The sequence below is a fragment of the Carassius gibelio genome, chromosome A3 (assembly GCF_023724105.1).
Source record: "Carassius gibelio isolate Cgi1373 ecotype wild population from Czech Republic chromosome A3, carGib1.2-hapl.c, whole genome shotgun sequence".
Lineage (NCBI taxonomy): Eukaryota > Metazoa > Chordata > Actinopteri > Cypriniformes > Cyprinidae > Carassius > Carassius gibelio.
This window is the reverse complement of record NC_068373.1, coordinates 5,155,486-5,177,579: the sequence shown is the minus strand read 5'-3', so window position 1 is coordinate 5,177,579 and position 22,094 is coordinate 5,155,486. Positions and strand designations below refer to the sequence as shown.

The window sequence follows — 22,094 nt, the reverse complement described above, 5'->3', positions numbered from 1 at the left end:
ATATACAGTACAAACTGTATATGTACAGTACAACGTGGTTCAACCAGTGCAGAACACACCAGAAACACTCAATTGACAGATGGTCAGTGATGTCACAGCCTCAACAAACCATAAACTTAGAAAGTCATCGTGCACTATTTGTAACATGAAACGTACTGTAAATGTTGTACTTGAAGCAATGAAAGCTGCACCTTGTAAACAGACGTGTAATAAAGCATGGACCCCACTCACAAACAAAGAGGCTTTTTCTTACGACTCAGGAAAAGCGGGGTCTATGATTTGATGTCTTATTTTTGGCCTTTCCACATATTTCTCAAGTCAGTGACAGGTATTTGTTAGAGCCAAATTACTCAAACAGCTGTTGGTGTTTTTTTTTTTTTTGGCCTTTGACCTAGTTATGAGCCCCTGATGTCACAAAATACACTTTTCATATTCATGTAAAATAGTTCTAACTTAAAAAATGCTAATCATTTATTGAGAGAAGTCTTCAGTCAATTTAATATTTATTAAGGATGACATTAATGTGGATGTGGAATGTGTCAGGCATAGTTTCGCACATCTTCCAGTTTTTATTTTATTTATTTTTTGTCTAGACTCCCTAACTGGTAAAATCACTCAAAACACGTAATCTTTACTGGCTTTCTGCTGTAATATACTTCACCTTAACTTATGCAACACAAAGATATTGTATAATTTCTTGTTTCCATACCCGTTGTTGTGTATTACTGTTTTTATTTATTTATTTATTGAGTCAAGAAGAGTGGTGCCGTTCGGGGCAGCCTGGGGTGTAAGCAGACAGAGAGATGCCCTGCGGCCAGGCCGGAATGTTTGTATATGTCTCCCTCTCTCCCCTGTAGTTCAAAGTCTGCTGCGAGAGTCCCAGGTCATCCGACAGACCAAAGAGAAAGAGATCAGCGAGCTGAAGAAAAGGTCTGATCAAAGTACTGAATCTCTGAAAAACGAATGGGAGAAGAAGGTAAGGAAGGGTTGAAAAGGCTCAGGTTTCCACAGGCCCATCCTTCCAGCAGCCGGAGTTTTAAATGCTGAACATTTAGAGTTTAGAGCTCGGCCAGTCCCGTTTGAGTATGAGAAAGAATCCAAAAAATCTATCTTCTTCGAGTACTCAGTAGAAGTGTGTGTTTATTGCAGAGATAGAAAAACTCAAGGTTTTCCCAGAGAATCCAGCCTATCTACAGGCTTTTGGTTGAAGGGCATCTTGCTTCAGGCGTGATAAAACATTCTCTTTGTTCTCTGGTTCTAAACATAATTTTCTGTAGGATTCATGTTCAGGGCTCAACATTAAGGATGGGCAGATGGCAGTGTGATCATCTGTTTTTATGTCGTACAAAAACATTTTTTTTTATATATATATTCTTTTTCCAAATAGTGGAAAGGATTGTAAAGATGGAGAAAAAAGTAAAAAACAAACAAACTGTAAAGTAGTGAAGCAGTCTGATCCATCTTGTAGTTTATGTGTATTTGTTCTATGCTTTAATATTACATAAAACTACTGGCCAGTCGTGACAGCATAAAAAAAAACAAAAAAAAAAACAACCCCCTTATTGTTGGGCCCTGATGTTATAGACGTTACAGTTTCAGAGTCTTGAAAAGTTTATATTTTATTGATCTATGTTGTATGATTGGTTCCTCCTCTCTGGTAGTTGCATGGCACAAGTGGCAGAGATGGAACAAGAAAAGTTTGAGCTACAGAAGAAGCACACAGACAACATCCAGGAGCTGCTGGAGGACACCAACCTTTTCAATACATTCCTTGGTTTTTTTTAACCAAGCATTTTGAATGGGTTCAGTTCTGATTGCTTGGCACATCAGAGTGTTTTGAAAAAAGAAAAGAAAATAACGCTGGGAAAAAAAATGGATTATCATATGTCTTCTTCAAATCTCCTTTTCCCTATTTTTAACAACAATAGGATGAAATGGGCATTATTGACCTCTGTAAACACGTAATGTCTTTTTCATTCGTACTAGAAGCTGGAGGGTGTCTTTGCGCAGAAACTCCACACATGCATCACAGAAGTAATAGAACTCATGAGGTTGCAGGAAATCCCTAATGTGGACAAAGGCACTGCTATCGCTGGAACTCATCGGTGTCAAACTCAATTCTTGCAGGTTTTGTTGTAGTTTTCAAATAAGCCTGAAGGGCTTGATTGGATCTAGTGGGTTTAATTAAGGTTGAATCTTAACTCTACAGAGTTGTCGCCCTCCATGAACTGAGTTTGACACCCCTGCTGTAACTGAATGAAAAAAAAGATAGAATCACATGAACCGATCAAACATGAAGACAGTAAACACACAACTATAATACTATATGGCTTATTGGTGTTCTTCAAGTGGGTGTTTTTTATAATAAATGTTATTTGTAGTCCATTGCTAATTGACAATTAGAAGGGAAGATGTTTGTCATGTGTTGCTTTTTCAAATGTATATTATAAGTGAAGCGGGGAGGCGTTTCCTCATCTCAGTACGTAGATGCATGGGCACATACAAGCAGATCCAATTCGGAGAGAAATAAAATGCACAGAAATAATTTAAATGCAAAGCCGAAAGAGAAAAAAAAAATGCAATTTACAAGCCCATATTTAACCATGCATGTCATATCGTACTGTTCAGTATTATATTGAAACGTGTGGCATCCCTTCAACACTGTTCAATGGAAATGTGCCATGCCTCACACTCTTTATGTAGCTTCTAGATACATGTGCTCAATTTTACATGTTGTTGCATTCTGAAATGTGTCAAAATGGAAGTCGAAATGTTTTGCAAAATACTAGTGCCATTCTTAGTGATGAAGCAAGAGGGCATCAGCATAGTCTTTCTTCAATGACTTTGGCCTATGTCCAGAATCAAATCACTCATAATCACAAAAAAAAAAAAAACAAATTCAGTTCATCGCGATCTTGCAGAGTTCTGCCGCACTCTTGTGAAAACGTACGTTATAATCACTGAAGCTGACTACACTGCACAATGAGTCTTATTTACATTGCATCTACACTTTTTCTTGTTATAATGAGATGGTTTACACGCAAGTAGAACAAAGCATTAAACGAAAACTCAAACATTTTGAGCAGTAAGTGGAACACAAACACATCTGATTGGTTATTGTATTCAAGAGATCACCAGAACTGTTTAATTGTCTTCAGTTATCAACACTTTTGTTTGATGGTGTTATAGCATCTCTGTATAACCAAGCCTACGAAGCAACAGTTCAAACATTTTGACATGCTAACAGCTGCCAACCTGGACAGCAACCCATCTGGTTTAATGGCTTATACATTTAAAGAAAAAATTTGTACTGAGGTTTGTGACTGCCACAGGACCATAGAAAGATACCCTCGTAAAACATTGGACAATAATTTGTGTCTATTTTGTAGAGAACGTTTCTTTGTTTTTGTATTTTCTCCTCTCCTCTCACCTAGTAAACTTAGTCTTGTGTGTACATTCAGGGTGTTGCCTGAAACAAAGCATGCCTTTGATTGAAGCCACCCCACTAGAGGGACCAAGCACTGTGGTGCTCTAAGATGAGCTGGGACACGCGTCCGTCCATGGAACAGGCCTAAAAAGTTTTTTGCTTGTTACAAATTAGCATTCAGTGGCTGTCATACAGGTAAGGGCACACACTGTGACGGCCGGCAGCGTTCTGTCAGCAGGGCTGAATTTAAGAGACTTCAAATGTGTGCCGACCCCACAGAGTAAGACCCTTCTTTAATAATTAAACACAGCACATTTTCAGGCAGGGCCCCAGATGAAAGGCCCTTCTGTCATTGGAAATTAGGTTCTCCCATTCTGTTGGTTTAGGCTGACCTCGCCAACCTCTAAACCCATACCCCCCCTCCCCTCCTCCTCTTGTCTTACCTCTTTTCTCCTCACAGGCTGCTGTTGTCAGATGCTGTGTGTTGTTTCTACTTTGCGTTTGATGTCACAATATCCACCCTTTAAAAGCCTTGGTCTATCTTTCGTTCTTTCATCATTCTTTTGTGCAGCACACTCTGGTGCTATCCTGGTTTCTCAAAAAAGCTCTTCAATGCCAGGCGGAGTCACATCGTCCATGTTTCATATCTTGTGGAGGGGAGAGACTGGAGCACCAATGGGTGCTTGTAAGTTTACATGGGACTGTGTCAAAAGCTGGCACAGCCATTCTTCTGCTTATTATTCCTAATATTCATTGGTGGCTTGATTGGCAAGTTTTGAAGTGCACAACAGTGGTGCAAATGTCAATCGTCAAAAGAGAAAGCAGCACATTGAATATTGATGACAAGATACATATTCATCACAGTCAGGGCTCAATGGAGATTGATGACTTCAAATGCATTGATGACACAGCACAGACTGTATCTAAAAGAGACGTGAAGACCAGCCAGTCTAAGTTTTTCTGAGTGCATTCATTTGTCCAAAACAATCAAACTACAACCTTAAAAATAAAGCTTCCATAAAGAACCTTTAATGACCAAGAAAACATTCCATTGCACAAAAGGTGCTTTAGGAGTCATTTACATGTTGCGCCTCAAAATGTGTTGAAAACACTAGCCGTGCCGCTTTCTCCTCCTTTCCAAACACTTGGGAGCTTGACCATGACCTGCGCTCTGAATGATGATGTGGAAGTTTCAGCAAAGGATCAATGGATCTCCGGCACTGAAAGTAACTTGCAGTAGCTCTGCTACTAAATTTATACTAAATTTATTTAAAAAATGGTCATCCCTATACAGCTATGATCAGCTGTTCCTCCATCTTTGGGTGAAGGAGAAGGTGATATGTTGACTCTTGATACATGACCTGTGGTGCGCTTTCTGAAAACTGGAGATGTTTTATTTCACTGCGGCGCAGACATTCCTGAAAAATTAAGCATGTGTCTTTATTTGAAATAAAGCACTTGAGCAGACAAAAGACCCAAAATGTGAACAGCCTTACATATTGTCATTGTTGTTATTATTACTTGAAAGGTTCTTTAGGGAACCAAAAAAAAAAAAAAAAAAAAACCTTTTGGAACTTATATTTTTGGAATGTATGCACTATGATCATTATCACTTGAAAGATCTAAGCATTTATAACATTGGTATAATAAAATATACATTGATGGAATGAACCAAGTCTCAACATTATGTCTTCAGACAATTACACTCTGAATTTAATCAACATTGATTTCATTTCATGCTGAAAAATAAAACTTTTGTCTTCAGTAGAGTGGTAGCTGAATCAAATTTGTTTCATGATTTATAAACTTTATTTTCACTGTTATTTTCCTGTTTATTACTGACAAGCTGCTTTGTATTGTTTAAATCACTATATAAATAAATGTGATTTGACTTGACCTTGTCTACAATGGATGCAAGGGGCATGACACAATGGGTCACCAGTAATCAAATGCCAAGTTCTATTTCCATCATACTTCTGACATGAAGACACCTAGATTTTGAACATCCACTCAGTCATGCCCAGTGTAGACAGCGTTAGACCTAGAGATGCAAAACGTATAACAAATATATTTAGCCCCCGTCGTACATGTTTAACATGTGATCTAGCGTTTCCATTGTGATATCAAATCTCAGTACTCATGGGGCAGATCATTTGAATGATCCTTCATTTGCATATTTGACTCCAAAAGTAAAGCACAAGCAATATTCATTTGCCTCTTGAAAAATTTCGGTTTGCGATCGCTTAAAGGAGTCTTATCATGGAAAATTAGATTATTCTATTCAGTATTCAGCAACTTGTTGGGTCATTGTTTCATTTTGCGTACAATCTCAGCAGGTGAAATTGGTTATATACAAATTACATTTTTACAGCAATTCTAGTGAAAGTAACCTAGATTATTAGATTTCTTAAATTTTTAAAAGCTATTGAAGTGTAGCTTATACCCCTATTAAATCTAGAAGATAAACATAGTTGGAGCCAACAATATCTCTGCCTGATGAGGTATGCATCTTTTTTCATTGAGTATTCATCAAACAATTGTTGATTCGTGTCTTCAGAGTGGTGGTGGTGTGTGTGTGTGTGTGTGTGTGTGTGTGTGGGAATGCAGATCCTCTCCACATTTCTTTTGTGGAGCAAGTGCTTTTAAAGGTAACATCCTCCTGCCCGTGAGATGTGCTCACAGATGAGGGCATGTGTGATTAAAAGGATAAATACCTGTCCCGTCTCATGCAGAGGGTTTTCCAATAAGAGGGTATTATCACAATCACATTTACATCTACAGCTGTTTTTGACTGACACTCAAAAACAGTTCACTAATTAAGGCAGATAAAGTTGAGAGATGTGTGATTGTGGTTACTTAAATTAGTTCAAAATGTTAACTTAAATGTTTTTTTTTTCTTAGCCTCATGAAATTAGAAGATAAGTGACAAATTTACTACAAACAGCTTACCCCACAACATGACATATATTACCCAGCAGCTACTATTTTAGTAAACACTTAAGTAATAATCCAGATCTTTAAGAGTTATAATTATGGTAACACTTTATTTTAGAGTGTCCTTGTTACAAATGTTACATGTACTTACTGTAGTAATAACAGTAATTACGCATAATTAATATACTACTATTACTAGTTTTCCTGTGGCTCAGTGGTAGAGCATTGCATTAGGGGTGCAAAAGGTCATGGGTTCAATTCCAATGGAACACACATACTGATAAAAAAATATATAAAATAATTATAACCTGAATGCACTGTAAGTCACTTTGGATAAAGGTGTAAATGTAAATGTATAAACCCTTATCTTAACCCCAGCCCTAGTCTTCATGTTGGTAATTAATATTACTCACTACTTAAATTAACAATTAAAGTTAAGTATGGGTAACTATGCGGAATGTTGAATGGCTCATTCTGTGACCAGACGTTTCTTATGTGCCGTTGGCATGTGCTATCAGGGTCAGTGTATTAATTACCAGCTTGCATCATAGCACAAGCCCAAGTCTTTCATGCTACATTTCACACTGGCCGTTAACAAAATTCTATTTTCCAGCATTTGACACTGACGTTTGCCTTCAGAAAGCTGTACTTTTCATCACTGTCCATTTTCATTATTTCAGCTGTGTATCTTCAATCAATAATCTGTCATCATTCATATCAGCCAGCATTCCATCCACCATGCACGGGACAGTGGCCTCCATTAACAATGATACACATGTGTGTGTGAGTGTGTGTGTGTGTGTGTGTGTGTGTGTTTGAGCTCTGCTCAGGCAGACTATCTGGTTTTGGTTTAACAGCACTAGCTGTCCCATGGAAAGTTTTCTCTTTCCTGTGTTTCGTCAGATATAGTTGTCTCATTTTCTAATGAAGAAGACCATGCTAGATGTTCTTTGAGTGCTGAGCCATGCTTAGCTGCTGATCTGCTTCACATGCCTTTTTCATTTTCATTCTAAGAATGCTCTGGGTTGTGCAAAAAAACAGAGTCCCACAGGTGCATCAGATCTGAGGCTGTTTGAAAGATGATCTCCAGTGATCTTTGAAGGTGGATGAGGATGGTGTGGTGGCCATGAATGCGGTTAGAAAGGTGTTTAAGCTCACTGTTACTGAACTATTCAACTTTAACACATCTACAGAAGAATTCCCCATTCAGGAGATCTTCACTGCCTTTCTCTGCTGTCTCTGTGTAGTGTAAATCAGTGTTGGGAAGCTACTGTGAAGATGTAGTTTGTCGAGATACAATCTACACATAATTTATAGTAGTTCATTTACACTCAAAGCTACTTTTTTGAAAAAGTTGTGATCTACTGTACCAGTTAAAAAAATATATATATAAAATTAAGATATTTTAATGTTTTTAAAGTCTCTCATGATCAACAAGGTTGCAATATATTTGATCAAAAATACAATAAAAACAGGAAATTAGGGCTGCACAATTAATCAAATTAATAATCACAATTTACAATTATGGATGCCACAATTACGCAATCGTTCAAAGCAGCAATTAATAATTTAAAGTCCACCTATGTTATTCTGCTCACTTAAGGCTTTCAGTCATGTGTAGTTTTGTTTTTTATACTTATATACTAAGTTAGCTAACATGAAAAACAATCCTCTATTTTTGGATCCAGAGATTCCTTACTATTTCAGAAAATATATTTATAATTGTGTGCGTAACTGCGAACACATGGATTCCAGCACTGTGTGAAATATTTGAATAAACCATTCAACAAAACTTCCTCAGTACCTTTTGCTTATCTTTCTTTTTCTGTTTGGTTCCTCTAGGAGCAAGTGTTGCATGAGCTGGAGACACGGGTGAAGCTGCTCTCGGTGGAGGTGCAGAACGGGAACCTGCTCCAGCAGAAGGTCACTCAGGAGAAAGCAGAGTTGGAGATTCATATCGCCTCCATCAGTGGTGAGCTTCAAGAGGCCAACCACAAGTACAGGAAAACCACCCTATCTGTCGAAAAGCTCAGATACAACAGTTCGCAACTGCAGAGTTTTGATGTAAAATCATAGCTCTGCTCCAAAAAAGATGTACGGCACCATAAATATTCATTCATCTCAAACAACAGATACAGGAAGCTGAAAACAGGAGACAAAAACAGCTCAGGGTCAGTCGCTCACACCTTTTTTATACCATTTTTCATACCCAGATTTTAGATATACCTGTATCGATGCTGGTTTTAATGAGTGGAGAGAAGCTGGTATCACAAGAATATTAGATTTTTACGCAGACAATGCTCTTAAAGGGGGGGTGACATGCTCGTTTTCACTCAATATCCTGTTAATCTTGAGTACATATAGAGTAGTACTGCATCCTTCATAAATCCAAAAAGTCTTTAGTTTTATTATATTCATAAGAGAAAGATAGTCTGTTCCGATTTTTCCCGGAAAAACACGACCATCTGGAGACGTGACGTGTGGGCGGAGCTAAAGAATCATGAGCGCCAGTAGGCTTTTGCGTTGAGAGCGTTTGGAAGCTGTGACATTACCGTGAGGGAAAACCCATCATCCAAAACAAACCATGGCTAACAGTCAGATTCAGCCGTTTATTTATGATCCAGAATCAGATCCCGAGGCTGAAACTGAACGAAAGCAGAAGCAGCAACGACTCGCTCCGAGCAGGGCTCGAACCCGGGTCTCCGGCATGGGAGGGGATGCACTAACAAGGAGGCAGAGATATTTGAAGCAGTTTAACTCACCGCCTGCGGTTCCAACACACAATCGTGACCCTTTTTCCTTGGGATTGCATCATCCTTAAGAAATAAACGATACGCAAATCCGTCGTCATACTGGGCCTTGTGAACAAGCATCTTCGAAATGCAGGGAACAAACAAAAACACTTGCACAACTCCGTTGATGCTCTGTAAAAACAAACTCCATCCACTGGTCCCTTAATGCTGTTTTTTTTTTGGTAATCTGTGCAGGGTTGTCTTGCCCTGGCAACCAAAAACACTCTTCTTTTGTGACTTTTCGCGACGCTCTCGCTCTGATCAGTGAATCGCTCTGATCAGTGAAATGTCTGTGCTGCTCAGCCTCGCTATATGGGAGCGCGCGCTCTTCCGGCAGAAGTGCCTTAGGACCCATATAAGGAAATTCCGCTCCATCTAACGTCACACAGAGCCATACTCGGAAAAAAAACTTTCAGAAACTTGTGACAAACCGGAAGGAGTATTTTGGGAACAAAAATACTCCTTCAAACGTACAACTTATTTTTTGAAACTTTTTCCATGTTTAGCATGGGAATCCAACTCTTTAACAGTGTAAAAAACTCAGTATGCATGAAATAGCATTTCACCCCCCCTTTAAGTCTTTCGAACAATTACAGCATGAGTTTAATATTTCTCAAGTCCACTTCTTTCGATATTTACAAATGAGAAGTTACCTTAATTCTATTGACTATTATAAACAAGGTAGGAAAACGAATGTGCTCGATAGTATTTTATTAAAGACAGCTGCACTGAAAAGTAAAGCAATTACATATATTTATGATCAAGTTACAGCAAATAATAAAGGTTTAATAAATATTAAACAAAGTTGGGAACTTGATTTTGGTGTTATACTGGAAGACCAGATATGGAGCAAAGTATTAGATCATGCAAGACAAATTACCAAATCAAACAAATCATATGAAGTACAATATAAAATTATTAAGAAGTTGCATGTGACTCCTTTAATTCGAAGTAAATATGACGCATGTACAAAATTCTGTTTGAAGTGTAAAAGGGAAAACAGAACTTATTTCCATTTAATATGGACCTGTCCTTTAATTGCTTCATTCTGGTCTTCTGTTGTTCAGGAAATTGAAAGATCTTTTGGGATTAAAGTGCCACTGGATCCCAGAGTGTGTATTCTTGGTGTAAACAATTGTGTACTGGAAACAAAAACAATATCTATAATGCTTTATGCTGCTTGCCTTTCCATACTTCATGTTTGGATTAAAGAACACCCTCCTACTTTAACTCTGTGGCGTGAAAAACTTTTTTCACTGTTACCATACGAAAGACTGCATAATGTACTGGATGGAACCCTGGATATTTTTGTAAATGATTGGTTTTCCCCTAAAGATTATTTAGGATGTGTTTGGCAAGCAATGACATGTATTGATTAATATGGATTATATGTATAATATGGATTGATGGTGTTTTTTTTATTATTTTTTTTTTTATTGTTGTTTTAACTATGTTCTCTTGTTCTTTTTTTCTGTACATTTTCTGTAAGAAAATATCAAAATAAACAGTTAAAAAAAAAAAAAATCACATTTCAAACAGAATTATGCCATATTACAGAAGTAGAAATAATTTTTAACTTGGCTGCTAAGTTATAACTGCTCAAAACATGGACCCCATTGGGTCCCACCTTTATATTAAGTGTCCCTAATACCTCACATAGTAGGGCTGGACGATTAATCGAAAAGTAATCGAAACCGAAATTCAGAAATTCCAACCGACGTAATTATCCCATGTCAGTTATTTCGTTTTTTTATCCTGTTAATACTTCCCCCTTAAAAGCATACTACCGCCTGTGTAGCCACTTGACCCTGCCACGTCCATTTAAGCGATTAGATGATCAGATGTGTATTATTATATCAAGCTACCATGTTTGCGCAGCTGCATTGTGGCACGAACACTCATATAAACAATAGCTGTGAAGATCGCATGAACAGAGGAATGCAGAAACTAGTTGTCAGCGCAGTCCTGTGATTTATCACAGGTAGCTTAAAGTAGTTTAGAATATCAAAACTTATTATTGCATATTTTTCTACTTTTGAAGAAACTAACCTATTTACAACCCACAGCTTCACAATAATATAGAGAAGGTATGACTAATTTACACATGCAATCACTTGTCCTGGTACTGTGCTAATTTATCTTTATCTGATCTTTATTTATCTCTAACACAAACAATAATCTGTAAGAAATATGGATGGGAATCAAAAACCGGTATCCATTTCCAAGAACTGGGTATTCAATAAGACGCGTGCATTTTGATTCTGTTTAACAATTCCTGCATTCGCATTTCAATTTGATTAAAAAATTATTAATTGCAGGAATGGAAAAAAAGTTGTGCCCTGTTTGTGTGCAGCGTTCACTGATCTTGACTGAATATATTTAATAATTTTAATTGATTAATCTTTATTTTATTTATAAAAAGAAAACTGTGCAGTGTTTTTAAACGTTTAATTACAGTTTCTGTACCTGAAATTTTGTTTAGTTGTATTTATTTATGATATTGCCAATTGATTTGTTTGTTCCTATGTTATTACTGACTGTTTATATTGTCTTTAACATTTTAATATTTGAAATTTATACTAATCTAGATGCTTTTGCTATGGTATTTTTTTTTTTTAAAGCACAGGCAAAATTCCTCTTCCAGTGTTTTGTAGGCTGCTGATGTTTGCTCATGTTATTCAGCAGCAACAGAATGCTTTGTAAAAAGACAGAATACATGTTTCAGATCTAAATGTTTGACTTATTTTTTTTTTATATATTGGATTTTTTATCTTATTGTATCCAGATGGTGAAAATTGTTAGGTTTAGGGGTGGAAATGGTATCCACGGGGTTGCCTTTTTCTTTGTTTGTTTTATTTTTCAACAGTATTTATATATGTGAGAGAGTGTTTTATGTTGAATGTGAATGTATCTGCATGATCACTGTTGCATGATTACTAATCTGTTTGAGTGCAAATCAGCCCAAATCAGCTCACTATTACTGTATGATCACGGCTATCAAATTGAAGGTGTCTATATGAATAGAGAGAGTGGATTATTTACTTTATGGCACATTTGTGTTATTACCATCTGTATAAGTGGCCATCAGCACATCAGCACTTATTTGCATCGTAATTCATTGTAAATGCTGCATTTTTAGCAATCTCAGAATTTTCTGTAATTGGCAAACAAAGTTAAATCTTTTTTTTAATTTTCTTATTACTCTTATTTTTCTTACTCAAATTATTCTTATTGTATTTTTCTAGTGCTCAAATAAATCACTTATATGATGTCTACGTTTCTGTCTAGTGTTTTATAATTGAAAAAAAAAATCATGCAATGGTATATTTACTGACTAAATAGTTTGCAGAAGCCTTAAATACTATTGGGAAATATATTTTCTTATATTTGGGGGGTGGGGGTCTAGACATTGTCATATCAAATAAAATAAAAAATTAAGTGTGGTAAAAAAAAATATTCAAGGCACTTCAGTGTCTATAACTTTTAATATTTTGAGCATTATCAAATCTGGTTGATAAAAAGTAAAGCCCAAAGTGTCTTCTTTCCAAAGACACCAAAATTGTGTTTGTAACACACTGAGGTAGGAAACTGTTACAATTATAAGTTAGGTATAGCACTTTCAGCTGTGAGTCCAATAATGGGGGGTTCTGGCTAACAGGTTAAACCCCTAAACCTACCCATCTACACCCCATGGATCACATTTCCATCCCTAAACCTAACCATCTCCACCATCAGAATCCCATTTCCACACCTAAACCTACCCATCTCTACCAGCTGGATCCCATTTTAACATTTAAACCTACTCATCTACACCACCTGGATCCCATTTCAACACTTAAACCTACCCATCTCAACCACCTGGATCCAATTTAGACCACTAAACCTAGCTATCTACACCCCATGGATCCCAATTGCACCCCTAAACCTACCTATCTCCACCCCCTTGATCCAATTTCCACCCCTAAACCTACCCATTCCCACCCCTTGATCCCACTTCCACCCATGAAACCCACCCATTTCCACTCGCTGGATCCCATTTCCACCCCTAAACATACCCATCTCCACCACTTAGATTCCATTTAAACCCCTAAACATACCCATCTCAACCCCCTGCATCCCTTTTCCACTTGAATTCCATTTAAACCCCTAAACCTACCCATCTGCACCCACTTGATCCCATTTTCACCCCTAGACCTACCCATCCCCTCCCCATGATCCCATTTCCATGCCTTAAACCCACCCATTTCCACTCCCTTGATCCCATTTCCACCCCTAAACATACCCATCTCCCCCCCCCTTGATCCCATTTCCACCCCTTAAACCCATCAGTTTCCAATCCCTGTATCCCATTTCCACCCCTAAACATCTCCACCTCCTGCATCCAATTTCAACCCTTAACTTTACCCACTTCCACCACCTAGATCCCATTTCCACCCTTAAACCTACCCATCTCCACCACCTGGAACCCATTTCCCCTCCTAAACCTATAATTCTCCACCACTTGGATCCCTTTCCCACCTTAAACCTACCCATTTCCACCCCCTGTGTCCCATTTCTATCCTAAACTCACCCATCTCCAACACCTGGATGCCATTTCCACCCTTATACCTACCAATCTCTAGCCACTGCAATCCCATTTCCACGCTTAAATCTACCTATCTCCACCACCTGGATCCAATATCTGCCCCTAAACCTACAATTTTCCACCACTTGGATCCAATTTACCTATCTCCACCCCCTGAATCCCATTTCCACCCCTAACCCTACCCACTTTCACCAGCTGGATCGCATTTCCACCCTTTAACCTACCCATCTTCACCACCTGGATGTCATTTCCACCCCTATACATACCCATCTCCACCCCCTGGATCCCATTTCCACCCCTAAACCTAGCCATCTCCACCACCTAGATCCCATTTCCACCCCTAAACCTACCCATCTACATTCCCTGGATCCTATTTCCACTCCTAAACATACCCATCTCCACCACTTGGATCCCATTTAAACCCCTAAACCTACCCATCTCCACCCCCTGCATACCATTTCCACACCTAACCCTACCCACCTCCAACCCCTGGATCCCATTTCCACCCCAAACCTACCCATCTACACCATCTGTATCCCATTTAAACCCCCTAAACCTACCCAGCCTCACCCCATGGATCCCATTTCCACCCCTTAAACTTACCCATCTCCACCACCTGGATCCCATTTCCACCCCTAAACCTACCCATCTCCACTACCTGGATCAAAAAATTCCCATTACTCTTATACATAATGCTGTTACAAAATTTTACATATGTTGTGTTACACATTTGTACTTAAACAAACCATTCAGAGGGTTGTTACATGTATTTAGTTACAGAAATATTACAGCTGTAGATACTAGGTTTACATACTATATACACATGTAGTTACTTTGTATGTACACAGGTTTTAGGGATACTTAATATAAAGTGGGACCACATAAAAAATCAAAGCAAGTGTCACTGATTATAAAGAAACATACAGACACTCATTATATGTGCCTACACTCAAAAGTATAGTTTAGTAAGGTGAGTCACCTTCATTTGCAGCTGATTGTAGAATTGTAGAAAAAAAAAGGCAGGATGCGTGAATTAGTAATTTGATATTTTTATATTGATCTGTAAATATTGAATTTTTTGATTAAAATGCAATGTTTTATACATTAACAGCACAGTCTTCACAATCACCACCTGTCTCAGAAGTGTTATAAACCAAAGCAGGCTTTTTTAGTTAGACATAAAAGAACTTGCTCTGCTCTCTTAAGCCTGGAATACACTACATGATTTTTGCCCTGATTTCCCACCGATTTACAGCCTGGAAAAGTTGATTTCAGTGATCTGATCACAAAACATTTTAGTCCCTGTTTACACCTGTATTTACCACTGATCAGTTGTGACTGGTTTACCAAAAAATGCCTGGTGGAAACAGAGACCAGTTAGTTTTTTTCGAAGCACAGCCTCATGAGGGTCTCAAGTATTTTCCCAAGTGAAAGGGGTGGCATAACTGGACAGGTATAGTTTGACCTGATTTCCCCACTAATTATGAGACTTAATAAGAGCTGCTGCAAAGCGGCTCCCTTTCAAAAGTCTTTAAAGCTTCAGAACTGTCATAAAAATGCTTTTATATAATGCTTAAATAATTGGGCCGATACAATCAGGTGAAGTTAAGTTTTAGCTAACTCCTGCCTGCTGCCTGCCACCCCACCTTCAAAGGGCCCGTCCGGTCATAAAACAGGACGGTGAGGCAGAAGACACATCTGCAAAGCAGAGGCCGTATACACCTGCAGGCCAGCCGCCTGTCAGTGGCTGCTCACGGCTGACCTCTGATCTTTAGAAAATGAGATCAGCTCTGTTTAGTTCTGCCGACGCTTCAGGCCAAACTGGAAAAGGAACGAGCCGACAGCAAGAGGAAGATGTATTTCTTGAATCCGTTTTTATTTTTCATTGTTTTAGTTTTCTTTTTCTTTTTTTTATGTCTATATTTTTTTTGTATTTTTTTTCATGTATTTTGTTATGTAAATGTGTGTGTGTGTATATATATATATATATATATATATATATATATATATATATATATATATATATATATATATATATATATATTAACCCAGTTACACTGTTACAATAAACCTTGCATAAAATGGTTTAATATAGTTACCAATTTTTATTATGCCGTTATTTGGATACACAAAATGCCGATTCTCATTTGAATGTCCAAGGGCAATATTTGGTCAGTCTTGCCTCCCTGACTGCTCTGGAGCCATAATATCGAGCAGTGCTCCAGTATTGTTGTGTGCTAGTGGAGACCATTAAAAATGTGAACAATGCTGTGGTTTGGACTGGATTATGGGGCTGTGGAAGAGGCTCTGCTCTAAGTCCTGTTTTGGGAAGGCCATCTCCTGGCCCACAGCAGAGTCCTTAGATGTGGATCTAGCGTGGGGTTACTGCCTGTGCTCCCGGTGCCCATTCCCAACCACAGGAATGCAGCGGGAGATGTGGAAGTGGTTAGGATGGCGTTTTGAGGAACCTTGCAGGGTTTGTGTGCAGGGTGGAATCACACACTTCAGGTTAGATGCTGTTCGAGTACGTCTGGCCTCGTTTTTTCACTGTCACTCATAGAAAATCAGCAAAACTCCCCTGATAAGCTGCGTGCTATGTTCAACATACCCACAAGGTGCAGATGTGAGATTATTTACAGTGTCTAAACACCAGTGGAAAACGTCCCATTTAGGTTGAAGAATGACATCAGGCTGGACTCGACCCACCGATGAGCTCATTATTTGATGTTTGTTTGTTTGGCCCTTGTCCTGGTGCATCACGTACTCTTGGCAGTTACTGTACGTGTTCAATTAGATTTCAGTCATTAACTCTGCCAGTGGACATCATCATCTCCTGGAGCACAAGTCTTAATTAACAGTTTTTACAGGAAAACATTTCCATGACACACTTTCTTTCTTTTTCTTTTTTGAATTTTCTAAATTCATGTTAGCTTACATTCCTGGCTCCCCATTCTCATACATAAGAATGAAAGTCAATGAAAAATGTAGTGTGTAATGTAAACTGCATTCACTATATATCTATATATCTATATATCATATTTAAAATAACCACATTGATCTAACAGCAGTTGCTACAGTATTGTATTCCTTTGCATCAAAATTTACACATATGACTTGTAGTAAAAAATCTCTTTTATTTGTTTATTGTTGGTTATTTGGTAAAATAAATAAATAAATAAAACACCTACAATCGGACACCTATAAGGCAAAAAAAATTAGGTCTGGCTGTCATTGACACATATGTAATTTAAACAATTCCTGGACGTTTTGCATGTCTTGTTCGGCATAGCACAGCACTTCCTTTCATCTGCTGAATTGTGATTTATTTTTCTCTGCTGCTGCTTTAAAGTGTCAAGATGAAACGAGTGCCGTTATCTGACGTATGCGTTAGTGTGCCAGACACACATGACTTAGGATGAATAAATTAGCCCTGCATGAGCAATGAACAACACAGATGCCCATTTGTAGATGCCCATTTGTCAATAGGCAAGTTCATTTACACTGCAGTCCTCATCGAGCTAATTAAACAGTCATTGAGCTAACGAGCACCCAGGATCCACGATCTGCTACCTACCTGCCTTTCAGGGTCGTTTGGCCACTTTAAAGTCAGCGCAGAACTTCAAACGGCCAGCCAGCACACACATCAAGAGAACACCGCCTGATAGCAGAGATCAGAGGATGAACAGAGAAATTTAAATGAGATGAAACCACATAAAGTGTTGGCTGCTCACTGTATTATATACAGGCTGGAATGTTGGACACACTTTCATGAGCATACGTGTTACAGAGAGGCTGTGAAAATGGATGTAATAGTTAGCATGACTTGCATCATTTTTGTGTTAATTTTTTTAAATAAAATATTTATACTTTTGTCATTTTGGCATGCCCTTTTGATCTTCACATGTGAATTTAAACATGCATTCATGTAGACGCAAGCAGCTGGTGAGCTGTTTGTTCTCTGAGCCCCGTTCCCATCAAAAGAACCACCCCCTTTCCAATGCAAATGAGAATTGGTGGATTGTTTAACTTTCTGCTGCTATGGCAATACCATAGTGATCTACTACACTTGAAAAATACAAAAATGTAGCTTTTTTGGGATCAGCATGTCTGTCTGATCATCAGATGACATGCATATACATTGCATTACATTGTTGTGCTCTGAATGTTCAGTTTGGTCTTGGACTTTTGACGAAGGTGATACAAGAACTTCTTGGAGCTGAATGCCTTTGAAAATTCCTTCTTGTACCTTCCTGCTGCTTTTATTTACCCATAGTGTCTTTTTTAATAATTACCAGTCAAGGCAGTGAACACAGGATTATTTCCATTCATGCTTGGATTTGCATAGAGAGATGCTTGTTTGCTTTGTGTCTATCTCTGTTTAAGCACACATTCTGCAAGACAGCAGTGTCACCTAAACAACCTGATTGAGTTCCCATCATTCCAAATTACAATAATGTAATAGACTGTCTGTTTTAAAATGTGGCATGATTGTCAGTGTACACTCACAAGAGGAGAGTGCCACAGGGGTATGTGCTTGGCCCGGCTGTGTTGTCCCATGTCTGCAGCTGCGGATCTCTTTGAGTCTTGGCTGCAGCCCAGTCCGGCTCTGGTGGGGGAGGAAGGGAAGGGGGCACATCCCTGGGGATTCAGAGGCCAACATCAAACGGACTAATCACTGCAGTCCCGCTAGATCAAATGAAGGATAAGAATAGGCAAGAAAATAAACCAGCTGGCCCTAAACTCTGTTCCTCATTTTGAAGACGATAGTGTTGCATTCCCTAGATGAAGTGCATATTAAACTCATCATTTGAATTTGCACAAATCTCCTCTCCCACCAAAACTTGATTTTGCTGAGCTCCTTCAGACATAAAAGAGCCACATTTGGATTTGGAGATGTATTTTTGTCGTTCTGCTCCAGTTGATGCTCCAAGCAAGGGAGAGTCAGGGAGTTTGTGTGTGTTTGCAGTGGCATACTACTACTTACTATTTTTGCATTATGCATAATGAAGTATATGGACTTTGTTTTGCATGTCTGGATAGCCTACTACATTCAGAGCACACTGCATGCACACTCACATCTGATGTGCCAAGCAAATTATATCAACCAAAAATTTTGGCAAATTATAGTGCATAAAGAAAAATGAATACGATAATGGGTTAAAATATAGAGACAGCATTGCTATTTCATGAGTGATGTCAACACAAGAAACAGAGATTGGCTTTATTGCAAATGCACAGTGATGTAGTAAAGCTCATGTAATCTGCTGCCTGATTCAAATGGCTATAGCATTGCAACTTGGTGAACTCCACTGACATAATTGTTATCAGTGTGAATGCTCCAATACACTTAGTAATATAACACATTCATTTTGTTTGTTATTTGTTTATTTTTGGGTGAGGATACACACAGTGCTTGCTATGTATTTAGCTTTAGAAAGACAAAGACATCTGCTACTTTGTTCCAGATATGTCTACAATGTAATTTCCACCTCAGAATGTGATCAAATATGATAAATATTTCACAGGAGATTATTATTATTATTATTTTATATCACAATTGACAATTTTAGATATGTTTTTCTCTCAACTGTTTAATTTCATTCACTTTACATAACCAACAGAGTCTACATGTAAACCTTGTGTGTTTTGACAGTATTAGCACAAAAGATAACTTAGTTCAATAATCAGGCGCTGTTTGACAGGCTTTATCGTGCACTTCGAGTGTATGCGGTGCTCAGAAAAAACACAGGTCAGACCAGTGCATTTAAAAGCACATGCAAATAATGAGAGAGTAATTCTACCACTGAGTTAACACTGCTGTGAATGCATGTGCGTGGTACATAATATGATGAAGGCGCCAGAACTGCAGCTGATAGAATGTGTGCTGTAGCACAACACTAAAATATTTCTTCAAAAGCAGATTGTAGAGACATTTTTATCGTCCACGATCAAAAATTGTCATATCGCACAACCCTACAAGATATATGGTGACATGTTGACATAATTCTTCATTGTTTGTAGACAAACTATGTAAGTTATTGAGAGCTTGAAGGGGAAAACATGCATGACCCTTCATCTCAGCATACGGAGTCAGATCTTGAGTGCTGCCTGATTTAAAGTCCCCAATATTGCTCTTGGCGGTAAACAGTTTGTATGTGCTGCAGTGTAGACGCTTTCATTTTTAAACTCTTCATCGTGGATAGGTGATTGAAATCTGATCTCAGCTTTGATCTAAGTTGATTCAAATACATGCTTGTGCAACTCACCCAAAGGCACAGACACACTGCATTTCAGAGGCACATGACTGCATATTTGGCATGAGCACACTTTTATTCTCATCATCTGTTTTTACTTTTTTACAATTATGTGCATTTTTATTCCTCTTCATTTTAACTTATGGTCTGCATACATGCGTGTCTAACACATGCCTGAAGTTGTGCAGAATTACTTAAATTAATGAATCTGAAGTGTCCAAAAACACATTGAGACAAGGCCTTTCGGCGGGGATTTGTTCGTTGTTGCTAGGAGAGAAGCGGGAGGTGTGTCCTGTTGCATAGGAATGAAGAAAACAGCCCACTGGTTCATGCAGCTGAAAGCATTTAAATCGAACACAGTCACACTTTCCACAGAGCATTACATGCATACCATCAGCCCCCGCTTCCTTCGGACACCTGCTCTTCCTGTAGGGGGCGCCATGAAGACACACTGATCAACTGGGACAGCAGGAATAACCTTTCAGTGCTAAGCTGAAAACTACGAACAAATTCCTTGTTTTTGGAATTTCATAAGGAAGTTTTAAAGGGATGCAGATGTTGTTTTCTTGTATCATACTCAAACCACATCATTGAATAATCGCCCAACACTTAAAGCAGGAGGTTTATGGTGTGTGTCACTGAATGTGTCTTTTGCACTGGGAATGACATTAATTAAGAGGCATCCCTGATTTTATTCCCACCCAAGAGTAACACACTTCACTGATTCAGCAGCACACACTCCCGGTGGTCCACACAGTCGCAACAATCAACGCTGGTGAACAACTCTTATTTGGGTCGAATTTGGGTGATTGCATGTCTATTTGGGTCAATCCCAAATTTTGAAGAAAAAAACTTTCAGCAGTTAAACAGTCAGATTTCACAAACGGTTGCCAGATATATTTTCTCACCATCAAAGCTTGTCGAAGCAAATATTTTTTAAATCATGCAGGCAGTTTGAAAGAAGAAAAATGAATATCGCTGGCACCCTGAGCTGCATGTTGATTTCATGATCCTGTACTTGAAAGCTATCTGGATGGGTTTGGGATGGAATACTAGCTTACCCTTTACTGAATTTCTGTCACTAGTATGTTGCATTCTCGTGACCTCATCATGTTTTTTTTTTTATTTAAAAGTTGCCATACTGTTATCAGTTTAGCATTTTTTATTTAAATTTGTGTGAAAATGTTTCAACCATTGTCAGACAAAAGAAATAATGAGTCAAGAAGTTGTTCCTGTAATCACTTTCATCTCTCACTATCCACAGAGCATAACACTTCAAATTCATTATCTGCTATGGGTAAATAGAAAAATAACAAAGTGCAATAAATTGTTAAACTGTTTGCACTGTGCACCAATTAACATAAAATGATAACAAATACCAGTTTGCAATATAAAGCAGCATAACATACTGTTTTTGTAAATGTAAAACAACTTATAATTTTTTAACTTGTAAAAAAGTAAATTTCACTCGAAGTCTTGCACAATAAAATTATACAAATGGCCTGCCTTTGTGCAAAAACACAACAAAAAAAAAACCCATTGGATCGAAATATAATGCCAAGTCGAGCCCATTGCACTGAGGAATAATTTACCCAGTATAGTTTGATAGTTAGAATATAGTCCACCTGGGTGTGACATGCATATACAGCAAATTTGCACCATCTGCAAAATATGCATTCTGTATTCCGCAGCTGTAGTTTGAATAGTGTGTTATTCAGAATGTAGTCTGAAATTGCTGAAAGAATGATATATTTGTCATTGAACTTCCCACTCTACTAGAGATTGCATTACATTAGGTATAAAATGACAAGCAAGAAAGTCACATTTCAATCAATAGCTGGATATTTGACCATGACCATCAAAACTGCATGCTCATGCAGCGACTGCTGTTATTTTTGAACTGTGAGAGTTTGCATGTCAGTCGTAAAGTGCGCAAGGCTGTTTTTGTGAGTTTCTGGCTCTCTGGGGACTGAGGAATGAGGCACTCCTCTTTTGAGGGTGCTGAAAATTTCAGCTTTGCATTTTCTCGCTGGCTTTAATGTGTTGCCACTTTTTTGAGCCCCAGCTTTGATCTAGTGCTGGATGTGTTATCATTCCGTCGT

At 38.2% G+C, this 22,094-nt stretch overlaps 1 protein-coding gene across 1 annotated transcript in view; it reads left to right on the top strand.

Annotated features, from left to right (window-relative positions):
- The window catches only part of LOC127956971 (centrosomal protein of 112 kDa-like), a 143,050-nt gene that overhangs the window by 726 nt on the left and 120,230 nt on the right, over nt 1-22,094 (top strand). Inside the window, exons 2-4 of the mRNA XM_052555306.1 lie at nt 858-976; nt 8,204-8,402; nt 15,537-15,594. Of these exons, the coding sequence (XP_052411266.1) occupies nt 858-976; nt 8,204-8,402; nt 15,537-15,594 (376 nt within the window). The remainder of the gene's footprint in view (nt 1-857; nt 977-8,203; nt 8,403-15,536; nt 15,595-22,094) is intronic.